At 60.1% G+C, this 16,994-nt stretch overlaps 13 protein-coding genes across 13 annotated transcripts; 8 read left to right on the top strand and 5 right to left on the bottom strand.

Annotated features, from left to right (window-relative positions):
- Positions 1-219: 219 nt before the first annotated feature.
- On the top strand, positions 220-2,591 carry MICPUN_113839 (hypothetical protein; the record flags this gene model as incomplete). Its single annotated transcript, XM_002508526.1, has 2 exons — positions 220-342; positions 546-2,591. 2 exons carry the CDS (start codon positions 220-222, stop codon positions 2,541-2,543), a joined length of 2,121 nt encoding a protein of 706 aa, XP_002508572.1. The 3' UTR covers positions 2,544-2,591.
- A 9-nt stretch (positions 2,592-2,600) lies between these two features.
- On the bottom strand, positions 2,601-3,329 carry MICPUN_62104 (predicted protein; the record flags this gene model as incomplete). The annotated part of the gene is made up of 1 exon (XM_002508807.1): positions 2,601-3,329. The coding sequence occupies one exon, from the start codon at positions 3,327-3,329 to the stop codon at positions 2,601-2,603; it is 729 nt and encodes a 242-aa protein (XP_002508853.1).
- A 62-nt stretch (positions 3,330-3,391) lies between these two features.
- On the top strand, positions 3,392-4,033 carry MICPUN_62105 (predicted protein; the record flags this gene model as incomplete). The annotated part of the gene is made up of 1 exon (XM_002508527.1): positions 3,392-4,033. The coding sequence occupies one exon, from the start codon at positions 3,392-3,394 to the stop codon at positions 4,031-4,033; it is 642 nt and encodes a 213-aa protein (XP_002508573.1).
- Positions 4,034-4,067: 34 nt separating this feature from the next.
- On the bottom strand, positions 4,068-5,434 carry MICPUN_62106 (hypothetical protein). Its single transcript, XM_002508808.1, has 2 exons — positions 5,354-5,434; positions 4,068-5,250 (listed from the first exon to the last, which is right to left on the bottom strand). Exons 1-2 carry the CDS (start codon positions 5,402-5,404, stop codon positions 4,105-4,107), a joined length of 1,197 nt encoding a protein of 398 aa, XP_002508854.1. The 5' UTR covers positions 5,405-5,434; the 3' UTR covers positions 4,068-4,104.
- Positions 5,435-5,576: 142 nt separating this feature from the next.
- MICPUN_102816 (predicted protein) lies at positions 5,577-6,043 on the top strand (the record flags this gene model as incomplete). Its single annotated transcript, XM_002508528.1, has 2 exons — positions 5,577-5,717; positions 5,837-6,043. The coding sequence occupies 2 exons, from the start codon at positions 5,577-5,579 to the stop codon at positions 6,041-6,043; spliced, it is 348 nt and encodes a 115-aa protein (XP_002508574.1).
- Positions 6,044-6,332: 289 nt separating this feature from the next.
- On the top strand, positions 6,333-7,773 carry MICPUN_95334 (fatty acid desaturase). The gene is made up of 2 exons (XM_002508529.1): positions 6,333-6,560; positions 6,775-7,773. Exons 1-2 carry the CDS (start codon positions 6,501-6,503, stop codon positions 7,693-7,695), a joined length of 981 nt encoding a protein of 326 aa, XP_002508575.1. The 5' UTR covers positions 6,333-6,500; the 3' UTR covers positions 7,696-7,773.
- MICPUN_113859 (hypothetical protein) lies at positions 7,769-8,536 on the bottom strand (the record flags this gene model as incomplete). The annotated part of the gene is made up of 1 exon (XM_002508809.1): positions 7,769-8,536. One exon carries the CDS (start codon positions 8,534-8,536, stop codon positions 7,769-7,771), a length of 768 nt encoding a protein of 255 aa, XP_002508855.1.
- Positions 8,537-8,646: 110 nt separating this feature from the next.
- On the top strand, positions 8,647-10,128 carry MICPUN_102818 (predicted protein; the record flags this gene model as incomplete). The annotated part of the gene is made up of 3 exons (XM_002508530.1): positions 8,647-8,886; positions 9,033-9,101; positions 9,295-10,128. The coding sequence occupies 3 exons, from the start codon at positions 8,647-8,649 to the stop codon at positions 10,126-10,128; spliced, it is 1,143 nt and encodes a 380-aa protein (XP_002508576.1).
- A 467-nt stretch (positions 10,129-10,595) lies between these two features.
- On the top strand, positions 10,596-11,399 carry MICPUN_102819 (predicted protein; the record flags this gene model as incomplete). Its single annotated transcript, XM_002508531.1, has 1 exon — positions 10,596-11,399. One exon carries the CDS (start codon positions 10,596-10,598, stop codon positions 11,397-11,399), a length of 804 nt encoding a protein of 267 aa, XP_002508577.1.
- An 84-nt stretch (positions 11,400-11,483) lies between these two features.
- On the bottom strand, positions 11,484-12,572 carry MICPUN_62112 (predicted protein; the record flags this gene model as incomplete). Its single annotated transcript, XM_002508810.1, has 1 exon — positions 11,484-12,572. The coding sequence occupies one exon, from the start codon at positions 12,570-12,572 to the stop codon at positions 11,484-11,486; it is 1,089 nt and encodes a 362-aa protein (XP_002508856.1).
- A 70-nt stretch (positions 12,573-12,642) lies between these two features.
- On the top strand, positions 12,643-13,792 carry MICPUN_109068 (NADH dehydrogenase). The gene is made up of 4 exons (XM_002508532.1): positions 12,643-12,845; positions 12,931-12,999; positions 13,099-13,190; positions 13,325-13,792. Exons 1-4 carry the CDS (start codon positions 12,710-12,712, stop codon positions 13,712-13,714), a joined length of 687 nt encoding a protein of 228 aa, XP_002508578.1. The 5' UTR covers positions 12,643-12,709; the 3' UTR covers positions 13,715-13,792.
- Positions 13,793-14,510: 718 nt separating this feature from the next.
- On the top strand, positions 14,511-15,326 carry MICPUN_85896 (hypothetical protein; the record flags this gene model as incomplete). The annotated part of the gene is made up of 1 exon (XM_002508533.1): positions 14,511-15,326. One exon carries the CDS (start codon positions 14,511-14,513, stop codon positions 15,324-15,326), a length of 816 nt encoding a protein of 271 aa, XP_002508579.1.
- On the bottom strand, positions 15,311-16,839 carry MICPUN_62114 (hypothetical protein; the record flags this gene model as incomplete). Its single annotated transcript, XM_002508811.1, has 1 exon — positions 15,311-16,839. One exon carries the CDS (start codon positions 16,837-16,839, stop codon positions 15,379-15,381), a length of 1,461 nt encoding a protein of 486 aa, XP_002508857.1. The 3' UTR covers positions 15,311-15,378.
- Between the last annotated feature and the right edge of the window lie 155 nt (positions 16,840-16,994).

Consider the following 16,994-nt stretch of genomic DNA (forward strand, 5'->3'; position numbering starts at 1 on the left):
TCGTGTGCAAATTTGGAAAAGGTCCGAAAAGGTTGTCCACAGCTGCTCAGTTAGAATCAGTCATGACCGGCTCCAAAACCGTTTGGAAAAAGGAAAGTGGCCAGAGCCGTTGGATATTATTTCGGAGAATTTCCGGGACGACTCACTGCGAGAAGCACGCGGCTGGCGCCGGAGTGTGTCTCAGGTGGGTTCGCGTGGCGAAGCAAGCGCGTGAGGAGTATGTCGACGCACTCAGTCACCCCCGCGCTCTCAGCGGTCACTCTATGTGGACCCAAGTCTAGGGCGATCAACCCCGTCGCTCCCGTGACTAGGGCTGGAGCCGATTCTCTCCGTCTCAAGAAGGTGCGCGCCCGTCCTTAGCGGGGCCCGGACACTTCGGACCCAAAGCGCGCAATTCCGTCGATTCGTGCGATGGTCGTTTCGGCGTCGGTCGGGGACCCCGCGTCCCGTCGTGGACGCGTTTCCACCCGATACGTTTGAACTTCATATCCCAGATCGAACACCAACGTTTCACTCACCTTCTCGGCGTCTCGTCTCCTTTGCAGGTGTTTACCGGTACTGCCCTTCGTCGTGCGACGCTGCGAAGCACGCGTCGCCAAATCCCAGCGGCGGTTCGCGCGCACGGCCACGGTCACTCCCACGGGGATGGGGGCCACGAGCACGGCCAAGACTACGACGACAAAGACGACGTCAACATCCACAGCCACACATGGCCCCCCAAGGCTGGTGAAACCTGGAAGAACTTCAAGCCCGTCGAAAAGAGGGAGCCCGGTGACAGGCTCGCCGAGGTCCTCGACGTCATCCGCAACGCCAAGTACGAGAGCATCTCCAGGAATCAAGGCCGTGACGACCTGGCCATGAGGCTTGCTGCTGCGGAGCAGGAGAACGAGAAGCTCACTGAGGAGGTGAAGAAGCAACAGGCCATAAACGATAAGGCGGCGCATGAGCTGCTGAAGGATGCGGAGGAGCTCGCGTTCATGTCCATGCGACTGGAGAACCTCGAGAGGGAGGCCGAGGCTCTCAAGGACCTCAACGTCAAGCTTGTCGAGGCTGCAGACCAGCTCGCAGTCATGGTCGGCAACAACGATGTGGCATCCACCACCGCCACCCACCTGGACCATGACCTCACGGCGCTGCGCATGGAGGCTGACTCCGCCAAGGACGCGCTCGCCACCGCGGAGGCGCGGGCCGCGGCTGAGCGATCCGATCTCATCGCGCGCATCAGGACGCTGGAGATTGACCTCGCCGAGGCTGAGGGCGAGGCGGAGGAGGCTGCGGAAGTCGGCGCCATGGTCATCGGCGGAGCCGCCACGGCCGGTGCCGAGCTCGAGAAGGCCCGCCTCACCGTCGAGAAGCTATCCGCGCTCGCCAAACGAAGGGGCGACGAGCTCCTCGCGGCTGAGGCTGCTGCCTCTGCCGCCGCGCGTGAGGTTGCCTCGCTCAAAGAGCAGCTCGCCAACTCCTCCGCCGGAACCGGCCATCTGGCGCGTGTACGCGAGCTCGAGGTACTCATGTCCGAGATGCTCACCGCGGAGGAGGCGAACATACTCGAGGCGAGGATAAGGGAGCTCGAGATCATCATGGCGGACATGATCGAGCCCGAGGAGCTCGACGCCGCGCTCGCCAGGATCAGGAGCCTCGAGATTGTGATGGCGGACATGGTTGACGCCGAGGAACTCGAGGCTGCGGAGGCGAGGGCAACCGAGATGGAGGCGAGGGCGGCGGCCCTCGAGGTCGAGGCGGACCGCCTCAGGGCCCGCGTTAGGGCGCTCGAGGCTGAGATGGCGGGAATGTCCTACGACGACGGCGAGGACCTCGCAGTCGCACCCGTGGAGCCGCGCAAGGGTGGCACGTTCAAGCGCAGGTCCGGGCAGTTCATCATGCGTAAGTTCGACTTCGCCGCGGTGAAGGCGAAGACGGCTCCCGTTAAGGCCTTCAAGCGCTCCGGCACTTTCAGCCTGCGCAGGATGAAGTTCTCGCCCAAGGCTGCAGCGACGAGCGCGGCTCCCGCGAAGAAGGTGGAGAGGAGCGTGGAAGAGCCCGTGGTGTTCAACTTTGAACAGAAAAAACCTGGGTTCAAGCGTACTCCCGGTACGTTCACGAAGCGCAAGCTTTCCTTCGGAGAGCCGAAGGTTGTGGCCTCCGAGCCATCCACGTTCAGGCGCTCGGGAACTTTCACCCTGCGCAAGTTTGACTTCGCTGCAGTCAGGGCCAAAACTGCCCCGGCCAAAGCTTTCAAGCGCTCCGGCGTCTTCAGCCTGCGCAAGATGAAGTTCACGGTGAGGCCCGCGCAGCCCACGAGCGGCGCCGGCTTCACTCGTAAGTCTGGACAGTTCACCATGCGCAAGTTTGACTTTGTCGCTGCCAAGGTCAAGGCGCAGGAGGGCAAGTCTTTCAAGCGCGGTGGCAACTTCACCCTTCGCAAGATGAACTTTCGAGAGAACGCCCAGCAGGAGATCGCTCTCGAGACCCGCTCCGGCACTTTCGTGCGCTCCGGTGGCAACTTCACCATGAGGCGATTTGACTTTCTCAAGGCGAGGTGAGCGCCAGTACTATCAATAGCCTATTAATTCGACGTAGAAAGAAACAACAGTCGATACCTATGACACGTCGTGCGAAAACTTGCATCGTTTCCCCCGATCGCATCGACCTCTTAAAAAGTCGTTGCAAACAGCTCTCGCCTTCGACACAGGCTTCGCCGACACCTTCTGCTCCTCGACCTTGCCGAGATGCACCTCATCAGTCCAGTCGGGCAGATCCAGGACCCCCAACTCCGATGGTGCCGGGAGCTTCACCTTCGGCTTATCATCCTTCTTCTCTTCCTTGTCCTCCTTCTGTTGCTGCTTCGCCGGCTCTTCCTCCTCTGCATCGTCATCACTGTCGTAGTCACCCAGTAGCCCTCCAAGTCCTTCCTCTTCGTCGTCCTCGTCATCCTTGAACTGATCCTCCAAAACGACCTGCAGCTTAGCCTTCTTGCCGGGCTCTGCAACGCCAACGCCCTTACGCTTCACCAGGCGCACCATCGACATCCCGGATTTTGCCGGCTGAGAATTTGCGTTTGGGGGCGCCTCTTGGTCCCTCCTGCTCGCCCTTTCCTCCCGCAGCCTCTCCTCCCGCTCTTTCGCCTGCTGGAACAGCGCCGAGGTGTGATCCTTCGCGTAGGACAGCACCTGCAACCCTCCTGGCCCCCGGCGCAAGGCCCCCGCGGTCACGTCGGGCATTTCCGACGTCCCTAGAACGTGTTCACGGTGCAGCCTGGTCCTCTCCGGACACTGCGACGCACCGTGTCCCCGGGTCCCGCATGTCATGCATATCTGGCGGGAGGTCATTGCGTGCTCGTGTCTGTGTCCCGAGGCAAAGTTGTCGTCGGAGCGATCATTCGCGAAGCACCATGGACGTGGCGTTCAGGCGGGTCAAGCCCGGCGAGGAGATTCCGCCGCGGCCGAAGGAATTGGATGCATGGGCCGCTGATACGGCGACTGGCACCATGGCGGGGATGGTGTACGGGGTTATGCGTGCCAGGGCGGCCGAGGCCAGGGCGTTCGATCCGGAGTTGGCAGACATCGTGCGACGCCGCAACCTATGGATGAGGAGCGTGCACGAGGCTACAATGGGAGGCGTGAGGTTCGGGAGTTTCGTCGCGGTGTTCAGTGCGGTGCAGCTCGGGTCCCAGAGCTACAGAGGGGATATCAAGGACATGTGGAACACTGTCGCGGCGGGGGCGATCACGGCGGGAGCGACCGGCTTAGCGCTCCCGGGTGGAATCGCGATGCGACTGCAGGGGCTGGCACTGGGGCTGGTTGTTGGAGGCGGGCTATGCCTACCACTGGGGTACTTACTACAGGAGATGGAGAAGCACGCTCTGCCGATTTCCATACGAGCCTCGAAGGAGAACGTGGTGGACAAGGGGGGAAAGCAAGGCGGTCGGGATCACATCGCTGATGTTATAGCGAGCGTGGAAAGCGAGCTGCAGAGCACACCCGACATCAAGTCCAACTCCAAGCGCTGGTTCCCGTGGTTTAGAGGTGGATGACGTCGTATACGTAACATCAAGTGTTAGCCATCAATACGAGACGTGTTGCACATGTTCCAACCTCTTAAGTTCTAGACGTCATCGTGGGCATGGTTTGAAGTCTCCGCATTGGCGCTCTCCTCGCCCTTCGCCGCGTCGCCATTCCCTTCGCCCGTCTTCGACGCACGTTCACCGCCGCTTGGAACGTCCCCGACAAGCTCTTTCTCCTTCGGCCACGGCAGGTTCCCGTCGAACAGTTCAGGGCCACAGTGCGCCAGCAGGGGCGCCAGCTCGGGATTTGTCCTCGAGTACGGCTGGCCAACGTTGAAGGGGTCCCGCTCCCGTCGTTTCCTACCCAGCTCCCCGGAGCACCCGTACGGATCAGCCTTAAATTGCGCCCTCACCTCGATTTCGCTCGCCGCGCTCCTCTCCTCGGTCCCCGCCGCACCTGTGCCGATGTAAACAAACCGGTCTCTTGGGAACCTAAGAGCCGCACGGTGTAGGTCGACGAACCTGTCCCGTTTGAACTCGTACCCAACCACGGTGAGCTTCCTCGGAACCTTGCCGGTCAGCTCGTGAAATCTTGTGATTGAGAACATCACGTTCTCAAGACTGTCGCGGGCGAAGTCCTCGGTGAACGCCCTGGGGGCCACCGAGTCCGCCTTTCCAAACCAGCGGTTGGCCCTCGCAACCTCCCAGTAGCTCGTCCCTTCCCCGAGACTTCCAGCGCTCTTTCGAGTCTTTCCGCCACTAAACACGAGGAGCGCCTTCGGATTGTTCGCCGCCTCCATCACCCCAACCTTCGCGTGTTCTACGAATGTCTCCGCTCGCCCTTTAACCTGTTGGTAGTCCTCGAGGAACCAGCTGGACTCAAGCCTTGACACCTCCGGCGAGTAGTCCCCGGCTGCGTAGACGGCGTGTCCGCAAACCACGACCAGGTCCGTCGCCGATGGGTACGGATACGTCTCCAGACCCCTGAGACCCCCGGGGACGGGTACGTGCGCGCTCCCGGGCATCTTCCATGGCGCCCGAGGGGTTGGGGACGAAGGCGCGCGGGGAACAAGCTCGCGAAATGTTATCCACACGAGCAGAGTGGAGGTAAACCATCGCTTCCTGGCAACCCCGAGGATCGCCCAGAGCAAGCGAACGAGCTGTCGGGTGAGAAACGATTGGCCCTTGCGACGGGATTTCGAGTTGTCATCCAGCAGCGCGCCGCTCTCGAGGTCGAACCGGCGGTCCTGTGGAGGGAGGAGCGGAGGGTGTTGAGGTGTCGATCAGCTGATGTCCCCATAGGAGAAAGCGTGGAAGAATATCATCAGGGCTCATTGGGGAGACACGCACCTTAGACAGCCCATACCCACGACTAGTACTCATCCGCGACGAAAACATCATCGATCCTGGCCTGCGCCCTGCACCCAGGGACGCGGCGGACTCTGGCTCGCGTGTCGAACAAATATTTGGGCACCTTCCAAGTAGCACGCTGAATTAGATTTCCCAAGTGTTATATTTCGCGGGCTCGAGCGCACGAGGATCAGTTCGCAGCGCGTGGCTGCAACCCGCGATCATGGACGTCTGGGAGGACCCGGCGATCTGGGATGAGCTGGTCGACTTCGGCAAGGAGCACCCGACCGTCGGCCCGAGCAGGAGGTTGCTTGGCGGTAGTTTCGACCTTACCGCCGAGGAAAACCAGGTGTATCTGTTCATGGTAAGGAGAAGAACTCTCCACGAGCCGAACCTCCCTTCAAGTAACCCAACTCTCCGCGACATCCACGACGTCTTCAGACCTCTGAACCCGCATCCCTCGACCACCCACCCAACCACCAGGTTATCTTCGGGGCGATACTTTTCGCCACGCCCCCGTTCCTCAAGTGCCTCCAAATCATAAAGAAAATGCGCGGGCTAAAGGCTGTCACGGACACGGACCTGGAGATGTGGGACTTCGCCGAGGAGTACGAGGACATGAAGCACATCCACGACCCTCTGGACGGCGAGCAGAGGGACAACAAGAAAAAGAAGAAGCGCCGAGGTTGACCAAGACCGGCGAGGGAGGACCAACCCCTGGTTTTGCTGTTCGGGGTTGACATTAGCGTATTTCCCATCCACATAGAAGTAGTCATACACTTTTAAAGTTAGCGAAATAGAGAAAACATATTCTTCCGACTAATGCTAAATCAAGCTGCTAAAACTTACATAAAACCCTTATACTGAAACAGCCGCCCTCCGCCTCACAAACAGGCGGCTCGTTTCAGTGCCGTTTGGAGGCAAACACCGTGTCACCATCGGCGGCCAGAACGCGTGACGCGAGGCTCGCCCCCGCTCACCCGCATCTGTAAGGCTTCGGAGCTATTCGCTTCCGTTGGTCGCATCGCATCCATCTCGTCGAGCGCGTAAGCCTCGCGAGTCAGAACGCCGCGCGGCCGTTTGCCGACGCCCAACAAGTTTCCGAGTGACGTCGTAGGACGCGCGTGGACGGAAGGAGCGATCCACCATGTCGAGCGGCGAACTCGAGACGAAGAAGTCTGGCGACTTCTACTGGAGCAAGGATGATGTGCGTCACGTCGTCCGTCCCGCATTTCCGCGCGCGCGCCCCCTCGTCGCGTCGTCCGCCCGACCGCATCGCTACCGGCCGCGCGGGCGGCCACGTCGCTGTTTCCACCTCTCGGCCATCCGAATCCGTCGCGCCGAGCCGTTGACGTCCCTTTCCGTCGACGTACGTCCGCTGACGCTGAATCATCTCCCGCGCCCTCGCCGCGACCCCACAGGAGCCCCACGCGAAGCGAAGGAGGGAGATCCTCGAGAAGTACCCGCAGATCAAGGACCTGTACGGCCCGGACTGGACCACCTGCCCGCAGATCTTCGCCGTCGTGAGCCTCCAGCTGGCGGTGGCCTGGTGGATGGGGAACAACGCGTCGTGGCCCGTGCTGCTGCTCACCGCGTACGTCTTCGGGGGCTTCGCAACCGCTAACCTGTTCCTGGCGAACCACGAGCTGAGCCACAACCTCGCATTTAAGAGCGCCGCCGCGAACCGTGCGCTGGGCCTCGTGGCGAACTTACCCATCGGCATCCCCTTCTCCGTGGCGTTCAAGAAGTACCACCTGGAGCACCACATGTTCCAGGGACATGATGCCATCGACACGGACATTCCCACCGTCGGTGAGGCGAGGCTCTTCTCTCTGGGCGGCTCCCTGCTCAAGATTGTGTGGGTGATTGGTCAGCTCTTCTTCTACGCCATCAGGCCGCTGTTTGTGCGCCCGAAGCCGATGGGAAAGTGGGATTTCCTTAACTTGGTCACACAGGCTGCGTTCGACATGGCTTTTATTCATTTCGCGGGTCCCCGGGCATTCGTCTACCTGCTCGCTTCGGTGTTCCTCGGCGGCGGTCTTCACCCCATCGCCGGTCACTTCATCTCCGAGCACTACGTGTTCCACCCTGGACAGGAGACGTACTCTTACTACGGCCCCCTCAACGTGTTCGTGTACAACGTCGGATACCACAACGAGCACCACGACTTCCCCAAGGTTGCCGGGAGCAGGCTGCCCAAGGTGCGCGAGATCGCTCCGGAGTATTACAACAACCTCAAGTACCACACCTCCTGGACCAAGGTAATCGTGGACTACATCGCGGACCCAAACATGGGGCCCTTCGCCCGAACCATGCGCAAGAAGGTGAGCAAGTCGGACTGAGATGGACAGATGAGGCTAATACTCGCGCACTCTAGAAGCTAGATTCGTATTCATTAATATTATGGCATTGCGTTCACGACCCCGGACCCTTGACCCCCTTGACGGACGACGTGCACTGGTACCACATCCCGGGTAGACCCTGGACAACGCCTCCCCCTTGAACTACATCACCCTCTGCTCGTTTCACCTTCATCACGAAATCTGCCGCGATCTTGGTCTGTCTGAGAAGCGGTGCGAACCCTCTCTTGGGCAGAAAACCTTCTGCTTCGCCACCACCTGTCTCTGGTGTTGGCACCTTGACCAGCACAAATACTTTCATCGGTGCCGCTGCGGATGGACAGCCCGCTACGGCCGGAAGACACTCTCTAATCACCCGCCGCGCTGCGTTGTCCATCATTCTTTCGGTACCGGGCGCGGGCTCGTACGGCGCGTAAGAGCTCGACGCGTCGCTCAGCACGAAGTTGTACATCTCCTTGGGTCTCAATGGCGTGGACCCAAGGAGCAGTGCAAGCTCCGTGGCGCGCGTTTCTTGCAGCATTTGCGGCGTGATTCGGCTCAGCATAGCTTCGAGCGCCTTGAAGAGTTTCAAGGATCGTCTCTCACTGGATGTCGCGCGCTTTCGTTTCAATCCAGGCAAGATATCCGCCCTCCGTTGACCCTCCCCCACCCCCAACGCCTCGGGGCCCATTGACTCCTCCAACCCGCTCCTCAGGTCGTCGTAGGAGCATGGGAGCTGCTGCCTGACGTAGAGGAGGAATTTTATCACTTCCCTGAGCGTATGGGCGACGAGCTCGGCGGTCGCGGGTGACGGTATCCTGACCTCATCGCGCGTTCGTTCCATCGCCCCTCAACACTGGCGACCTGTCAGAAGCGGGTTCGAAAAAAAGAAGGATTTTTGCAGGCCCCCTCTTTTGGCCGCCAAACATAATCCCCACGCGCCACGCCGCGAACATGGCCCAGGCGCAGCAGTACATCGGGTCCAAGATCAGCCTGATCTCCAAGAGCGAGATCAGGTACGAGGGCATCCTTCACGACATTAACAATGTTGATTCCTCTTTGACGGTCCAGAACGTCAAGTCCTACGGCACCGAGGGTCGCAAGAAGGTTGGCCCGCAGATCCCGCCCAGCGCGGAGATCTACGATTACATCGTGTTCAAGGGCACAGACATCCAGGACATCCAGATCGAGCAGGTGTGTTCCACCGCCGTCCCAGGCGTCATATTGTCCATCCCGAGTCGTTTTCACCGTCCGTTCCTAACCCGGAACATACCACCCTCGCGATCGCTTCCCAATCTGCACCGACCGTGCTGACTCCGATCGTCCCTCCTCTTCCTCAGTCCGGTGCCCCGCAGCAGCGCCCTCCTCAGCAGCAGGCGCCCGCACCTGCGCCCGCGCCCCAGCACCAGGTGAGCGAACCGTCATAAAACAAATGAACCACCAAACGCAAACGAACGGGCGCACGTGGCTCACCCGTCGTCGAAGCACCGCCGATCGGGTTCCCGCCGCCCGCCCCGATCCCGAAGAAACCTAGGCGCACGTGCTTAAATTTTCCCCCTAGTCACTCAGGCTGACCCTCCCTCTCTCCCCTCCTCATCGCAGGCGCCTCCCCCGCAGAACTATCAGCAGCTGCAGTACCAGCAGCCTCCTCGCCAGCAGTACCAGCAGCCTGCGCCCGCTCCAGCGCCGGCCGCGCCCCCTTCCAACCCATGGAACCGCGCGCCCGTCGCCCAGCCGGCTCCCGTGATGCGGCAGCAGCAGCAGCAGCAGCAGCAGCAGCGCCGCCAGGCTCCCGCTCCCGCTCCCGCTCCCGCCCCCGCGGCGCCCAAACCCAAGCCCACCAGCTTCGCGGCTGCCATCGGCGGCGGCGGCGGCGGCGTCCAGCCCAAGGGTCAGGTTGCGAGGGTGCCCTCGTCCACCGTCGGCGGTCGCGCTCCCCCCGCACCCCGCGCCGGAACGGCGGGTGGTCGCGGCGGCGCGAGGGTTCCCGCGCCCCGCGCCGGGCCCGCACCCGTCATGGGCGATGGATTCCTTCCCACGCGCATGGCTGTTCCCCAGGAGGACTTCGACTTCAACGCCGCGTTCAGCAAGTTTAACAAGGAGGAGCTCTTCAACAAGGCGGAGATGAAGAAGGCGCTGCCCGACGTCTCCGCGGGTCCAACGTACGTCAAGGACGATTTCTTCGACACCATGAGCTGCGAGGCGCTCGAGAAGCAGCAGGAGATGCAGCAGCAGGGCGGTCGCGCTCGCTTCGCCCAGATGCGCAGGCACGACATGGAGACCTTTGGCGCCGCCGGCGGTGCTCGCAGAACCCAGGATCAAGGAGGTCGCGGTGGCCGCGGAGCGCCGGGAGGTCGCGGTGCGGCGGGTCAGGGTGGACGCGGCGGCAGGGGTGCCGGTCAGGGTGGCCGCGGCGGACGCGGTGGGCGTCGCTGATGTCGCGTGAGTAGTCTTTAGTACCCGACCAAGGCTGGTCTTTTGTCAGTCGAGGAGAGCAGGTCAAAAACTTCGTCTCGTCTCATTCATCCCTCTCCCCTTCCAATGATTTTCTTTTTTCTTGGCAACGGCGTCGTGGCTAACGAGGGAGCCACTGTGGAGAGCGCCGTGTTGCACCGTCGGATGCCCTCCTCGCCACGCTCGCGATCACCACCTTACTCCATCGAAGATATGACGTTTTCCGAGCCCAGAACAGTTCTGTTTGCAGGTATGTCCACACCTTTCCTTGCTCCTTCCTCGGGACCGCTGCGAAGGTCTTACCCTGTTCTACCCTGTCTTACACAGTCGGAGACAAGGACTCTATCGAGACGAAGCTGTCGTGGCGATGGTGCAGGGACAACTTCCTCTTACCCTCAGATGAACTCGTGTTAGTCCGCTGCAGAGCGAAGAGCTCTGGATGGATCCCCATGGACACGGTGAAGACTTTGAGCGACTTGTCACTTGCCAAGGACTGGCTCCCGGGAGAAATAGCGCACACCGTCAGCCGCATGGAGCACAAACTGATCGTCATAGAGACGACACACGACGCAGGAGATGCGCTCGCAAAGTTCGCTGAGCTCGAGTGCCCCAAGGACGCCATTCTTGTCATGGGAAGCCGTGGGAGGCAGGGCTGGCGCAAGACCCTGCTCGGGTCTGTAAGCAACAACGTCACTCAGCACTCGAAGCTGCCCGTGCTCGTTGTTCGGTCTCGGAAGTACCGCGACATTCCCGACCTCACCTCAGATACCATCGGCCAAGCCTACCTCGGCATGACCGCGATCGGCAAGCAGCGTAAGATCGCCATCGCCCTCGACGGTTCAGAAACGGGAGTCGAGCTCTGCGCTTGGGCGACAAAGTATGCGCTCACGACGTCTGACCAGGTTCACCTTCTCCACTCCGCCGCGCAAGAAACGCCGGAACAGACCCTCATTGCCACCGCGAACGTACAGACGTGCATATCGACAATCTCCGAGTTCCAGAAATCAGACGAGACCGGAACTGTCGACTCTGTACTTCTTGATCTGACAGGAGATGTTCGCGACCTTATTGTCGATTACGTTGAAGCCATGGGCGGCGCCCTCGACCTTCTCGTTCTGGGAACACGCGGCATCAAGGGAACACTCAAGCGTGCGTTGCTTGGGAGCGTGAGCTCCTACTGCCTCGCATTCGCGCCATGTCCTGTAATTGTTGTTCCAGGAGCAGTCGCCCATGCTGCCGCACTCGCAGCGTGAACGACACAAAAGCCACACACACAAAATCAAATCCAAACGGCCTCGCGACGTCTTCAAGAAAGCTAAGTGTTAGACTATATCATTCTACAGTTCTTTGTCTGCAACCCACGACGGGTCGTCGCCGGCCCATCCATCGTCTTCCATTTCACCCACTCCTGCGCTCTCTATGACGTGTCCTTCGAGTCCTTTGAATTCTTGGGTGTCGCGTTCCTCTCTTTCCTGCTCCAAGTTTACAACATCTTCTCCACTCGCGACGGCAACCAGTGCGCTCCCTTCACTCGCCTCGGGTTGATCCCACTCCTCGACTCTACGCTGCCCCGCCTCCTCGTCGTCTGACGCATCCGGTCCCCAATCATCTTCGGGAACTGTGACCGGCGCCTCCAACCGCGGTGGCATGATTTCGGCACCTAGCCCCTCTGGCTCGCGGGGATCCCTCGCGGTGGCGCGACGTACTGCCCCGGTGGCATCTATGTGCGCATCAGTCCCCACGTCTTCAAGCTCGCGGAGCAGCTCCGCCGCATTGACTCCGAAGCTGTGATCTTCCTCTCGCGGACCCGAGTCGACAAAGTCCTCCGTCGCGGTCTGCGATGCCTTCGAGAACGACGATATTCCTCGCTCCAGATTCCGCACACGACGCCTGAGAATATCGACATCGTCTTCGAGGGTCACACCTTTCGCCCTCTGTTTTTCCAACGCCTCCTCCAGTCGCGCCACTCTCTCCGTCTGTCGGTGAAGCTCAGCCTCAGCGGTCTGGGCTCGAATCTCCATCTCCTGGAGAGCAGCGCTGGTCGCGTCTGCCAGTAACTCGCTCGACTCAGCCGCGCGCTCCGCCGCCTCAGCGCGTGTCCGAACCTTCTCGAGCTTCTGTGACGCGTGCTCGTCGGCCGCCTTCCTCCTAGCATCAGCAGCAACTGCAACCTTAAGGGCCTCGTCCCTGTCCTGTTCCGCCTGATGGAGCCTCTTCGTCAGGGCCTGAAGCTTCGCCTTGACCTCGAATATCTCCCTGTCCGGCGCATGCAGGTGTTCCCTCAAGTGCACGGGGACACCGATTCCGACAGCGGAAGGGTCCCCATGACGTTCGGACTGCATCCTTCGAGGCGCCTTGCCCTGTGTCGCCCGGCGGGTGGAAATAAAACGTCTCTGGCTGGTGATCTGGCCGGTGCGACAAAACATGAAAATCGTGCCGGGCCCAGCCCGTTGAGATAAAATAGGGTTTCCGAGCCGCGCCCGTCACACGTCGCCGCGCGGACCCAGGCAGATCGCTGGGTTTGGCCTCTCGAGTCGCTGGTCGGGACCCACGGTAAGCGACTATGCTGCGCCAGGCGACCAAAAAGCTCAGCGCCGGGCTCAACTTGAGGGCTGCCGCGAACTGGGGCAGCCTGCAGGCCTTCAACCGCGGCAAGGCATCGGAGTCGAACCACGGGTCTAATTTGCCAAAGAAGATGGGTACGTTGAGCCCCCCCGCCGCGCGCGCGCGTCGCGGATCACCCGCGATCGACCTTACTAACGTTTCTCGCGCCTCATATCACAGGCACCACCCAAGTTGGCGACGCAGTCAAGGCGGGCTCGTCGACGCCGATGCCCACGGACCTGAACGGGGGTAAGCAAATATTTCGCCCCTTTCCCGTGGATGACGTTTTTGCCCCAGCCCCATCGACGTCCGCCCTAACGACTGGAATCCCGCTTCCCTCGATCGCAGTCCTCGACGCTTCTGCGCAGACCTTGTTCCTGACGGAGATGTTCCGCGGCATGTCCCTGGCGATGAAGTACTTCTGGGAGCCTAAGGTTACGGTGAGTGCGGCCCCGATCCCTGCCTGCTGACCCTGGCTGGGACCTGCCTTGGCTGTAGGTCGGTTACCAGAGCTCGCCACCCCTCGGTGCGCTAACTCTACTCGTCCCCCATCTCTCCACCTCCGATCTCGCAGATCAACTATCCGTTCGAGAAGGGCCCGCTGAGCCCGCGTTTCCGCGGTGAGCACGCCCTGCGTCGCTACCCCACAGGCGAGGAGCGCTGCATTGCGTGCAAGCTTTGCGAGGCCATCTGCCCCGCGCAGGCCATCACCATCGAGGCGGAAGAGCGCGAGGACGGCAGTAGGCGCACCACGAGGTACGACATCGACATGACCAAGTGCATCTACTGCGGTTTCTGCCAGGAGGCGTGCCCCGTGGACGCTATCGTCGAGGGTCCCAACTTTGAGTACGCGACGTACACGCACGAGGAGCTGCTGTACGACAAGGAGAAGTTGTTGGCCAACGGAGATAAGTGGGAATTAGAGATTCAAAAGAACCTGGCGTCCGAGTCCTTGTACCGGTGAGTGGCGGCGTTCCAGTGGTCTCGATGGACCATGTAGACCTTTCATGTACTTGTAAAACGAAAAACTTCTGTTCGCCTCTTTCACTCTATGGTACAACAGACGAGGTGCACTGAACACGTGACGAGGTGCTGAAGAAGCTGACACGGCAATCGGGACAGATTAACGCGGTCACCTGCCCGGGCCAGCCCACCAAGCTTGCGCTTCAGGAACTTCCGAGCTGATTCTTCGGTTCGCCCCTGAAACAACCAGTGAAGGTAGACTAACATTAAAAAAACCAACACCACCTGTCTGCCTGTTCGCGCCAACCGAATCTGTTGGGCGTCTCCGGAGCCACAAGATTATCACCAGCCACTTCGGCGGGCGGGGAGCACTCCGAGCACGAGGATCGGGCGAGCTCGGGAAGATCGGGCGAGCTCTGGTGCCTCAGGACGTACATTTGTAGCGCAGTACGAGCCCCGCGGCGGCGGAGGTCGGCAGCATGCGGTCCCTCAGCTTGGCGTCGCTGGGAGGCTGCCAAGCGGTTGGGGCTAAGATGCGTGCAGGGACAAAGCGAGGTTCGGCTCCTTCGTCTTACTCAGAGACGCAGCACAGAGCTGCGGTTGGGGTGTCCTTCGGTGTGAGGACAAGGCACGTCCGCCATCCAAGGCTCGCGATGGGCGGCGAGGCTGGACGCGCCATCTCCCGCACCCAAGGCACGTTCGCAAGTGGTAACGGAGGAGCGGTCGCGCCGCTTTCCGACGGAGACGCCGAGGGAGGCTCGCAGGAAGGACAGGCTGAGGAGAACGTTGATGGCGCGATGGAGACGAGCCCGTCGCGGTGGCATCCGTGCTGGGCAGATAAGTGGCTGAAGGTGCCGGATGGGGGTTTTTGCCAGGTGCCCTGGAACGGGGTCGTGGTGGCGCAGGTGATGATCCTTTGGTTTGCGTCGTTCCTGCTGGTCGGGCACGTTGGGTTGCCATCCGCTGTGCGATGGCTAGGTTTCAACTGTCAGGAGTTATCCGCGCGGGGGCTCGCGCTGTACAGCCTCAGCGCTGACGTCGTGGAGATGTTCGTCGGTCTGTTCGTGCTGTTTCAGTGTCTTCGGCCGTACTTCCCTCTGCCGGAGCGTTGGTTCCCGGCGTCCCTCCGGGGCGGATGGATTAAGGAGATTCTGTTGGGATGCGCACTATTCCCGATCGTGAGCACGCTGAACAACTTGAACAGCAACATGATGCCGATCCCGAGCAACACCCTGCCGGTGTCGCCTTGGGAGCAGTCGCTGATGTCAAACGATCTGGTTTCCATCCTGTTCTACGTCGCGGTGGTATCTCTGGTTGCGCCCATCTGGGAGGAGATGATCTTCAGAGGATTCCTGCTGCCGTCCATCACCAGGTATTTCCGGGTCGACGTCGCGGTTCTGCTGAGCTCGTTGATATTCGCGCTGGCGCATTTCAGCATGGAGCGTCTCATCCCCCTCACCTTTCTCGGGATGCTCATGTGCGTGGTGTACATCCGCTCAAGGAACATTCTCGCGCCGATCATCCTGCACAGCCTGTGGAACGCGTTCGCCTTCGTCGAGCTCATTTGGAAGCCGGGCGCGTTGTTCACGTGGCTCTTAGATTTTGTTCTCTAGCTAGATTACAATCGCGTGCGACTAGTGAAAGTTGAAAGGAAGAAATCATCAATCACGCATGACTCATCTCCATCTCAGGAAAGAGCGGAACTCTGTTGGCAAACTGAGTGAAGTACACGTACGTGCCGATGAACGAAACAGATGATCCGAAAATGAGGAAGAAGATCGACAGCCCCGCAACCTCACCAGCGTTCATGCCCTCTTCACCCGAGCCGCCACCGCCCCAAGAAGCCGGTGGAGGCGCGGGTGCACCGATCCGACCACAAGAACAGTTGCCCGCAAGAGGTTTCCCAGTGTTGTACACGTTGCACGGGTTGAAAACCTCCATGTCCTCAATGAAAGGTACCATGTCGATGAAATCATAAAAATGTAACACAGGTTGGCCTCTGAAGCCCTCGTCACTCTTGACAACCACGCGCCAAAGCATGCGGTGGTAAGACTCGCGCCGTATCATCCAACTTGACAATGGGAAGTAAAACTCGTACGTGTACTTCTTGGTGCCCATCGTCACATTACGTGTCCACTTCTCGCATGGCACGCCTCGGACATACTCGTGAGATGCCGTGATTCCGTGGTATTCGTCTGGGGCATCTCCTTCGAAGGAGAACATCTCCGCGGTTGATTTAATTGTGTGGTCCGTCCCACCACGGGTCAGGAATCGTGACATCCTGGATTGCAATGGGTGGTCGCTGCATAAGCCATCCGGGAAGGTGTCGTTCCTGTGCATGGTGATCAACCGTTCTTCAACCGTGTTCATCATGCGAGTCTGACGGGAATACGCGCTGTGCTCATCGATACGCAAGTTGTTGGTCTCCGCATGATACCATTCCTTCCGAAGCATGGTGTAGCTCAGATTGGAGCCGGCGTCGAAGTTGTTGATGTTGGCCTCGATGGTGGCACTCCACGTATCGGGAAGCTTCGGTAGGGCAGGTGCCAAGTTGCAGCAGAGGATTCGCGTACCGTCGGCAATGTGCACGACAACTGACGCTGCCCTGTTGTAGTCTGCGAGGAACTCGCGTGTGACGTTTCCTGTGCCCATTATCTCGTCGCCAGATCGCTTCGCATCGAAGACGACTTCGAAAATGTTTTCACCTCCGTCTAGGCCATTTTGGTTTTGCAAGTAGTGAGCACCGCCTGAGGAAACATCACATCTGCTGGCGTGGATGTGTGCCTTCCAAGACTGGTCAGTATCAATGTTCTGGGCAGCGCTCAAACCAAATCTGAAGGAGAAAGAAAGCTTGGACCGCCCTTCGGTCCACCTCACTGTCCTACCAGTGCCTTCTGCGACATAATTGTAATGGTCGCCAAACTCAGAGTCGATTTTCGCGTCCATGAGAAGCTCGGCATTGAAGGATTTGACATATCCGCTGTAGGAGCTGTATGGGTTCTCCCAACTGGAACATTTCGCGAAAGGGTAAAACGCGTCCGCTTGCGAGTCCGACTGGGCGCCCCTTGTCATCAGGACGATAGCGAGGAGGTATACGCTCGGTATCGTACACCTAGGACACCTCATTTTCGCGCGCAACAGGTCGTGTGCCGATATGGTTACACACAATCGAAGGTGCGAGGAGAGAAGTGACGTGTCTTCTGAATCTCGCGGGAAAAGGTACCCGCCTTTCGGACCCTTGAAGCGTTGGAGAGCGTCTGCCTGTCGTCCAGGTGCCCAAG

Source organism: Micromonas commoda, chromosome 10 (assembly GCF_000090985.2).
Source record: "Micromonas commoda chromosome 10, complete sequence".
Taxonomy (NCBI): domain Eukaryota; kingdom Viridiplantae; phylum Chlorophyta; class Mamiellophyceae; order Mamiellales; family Mamiellaceae; genus Micromonas; species Micromonas commoda.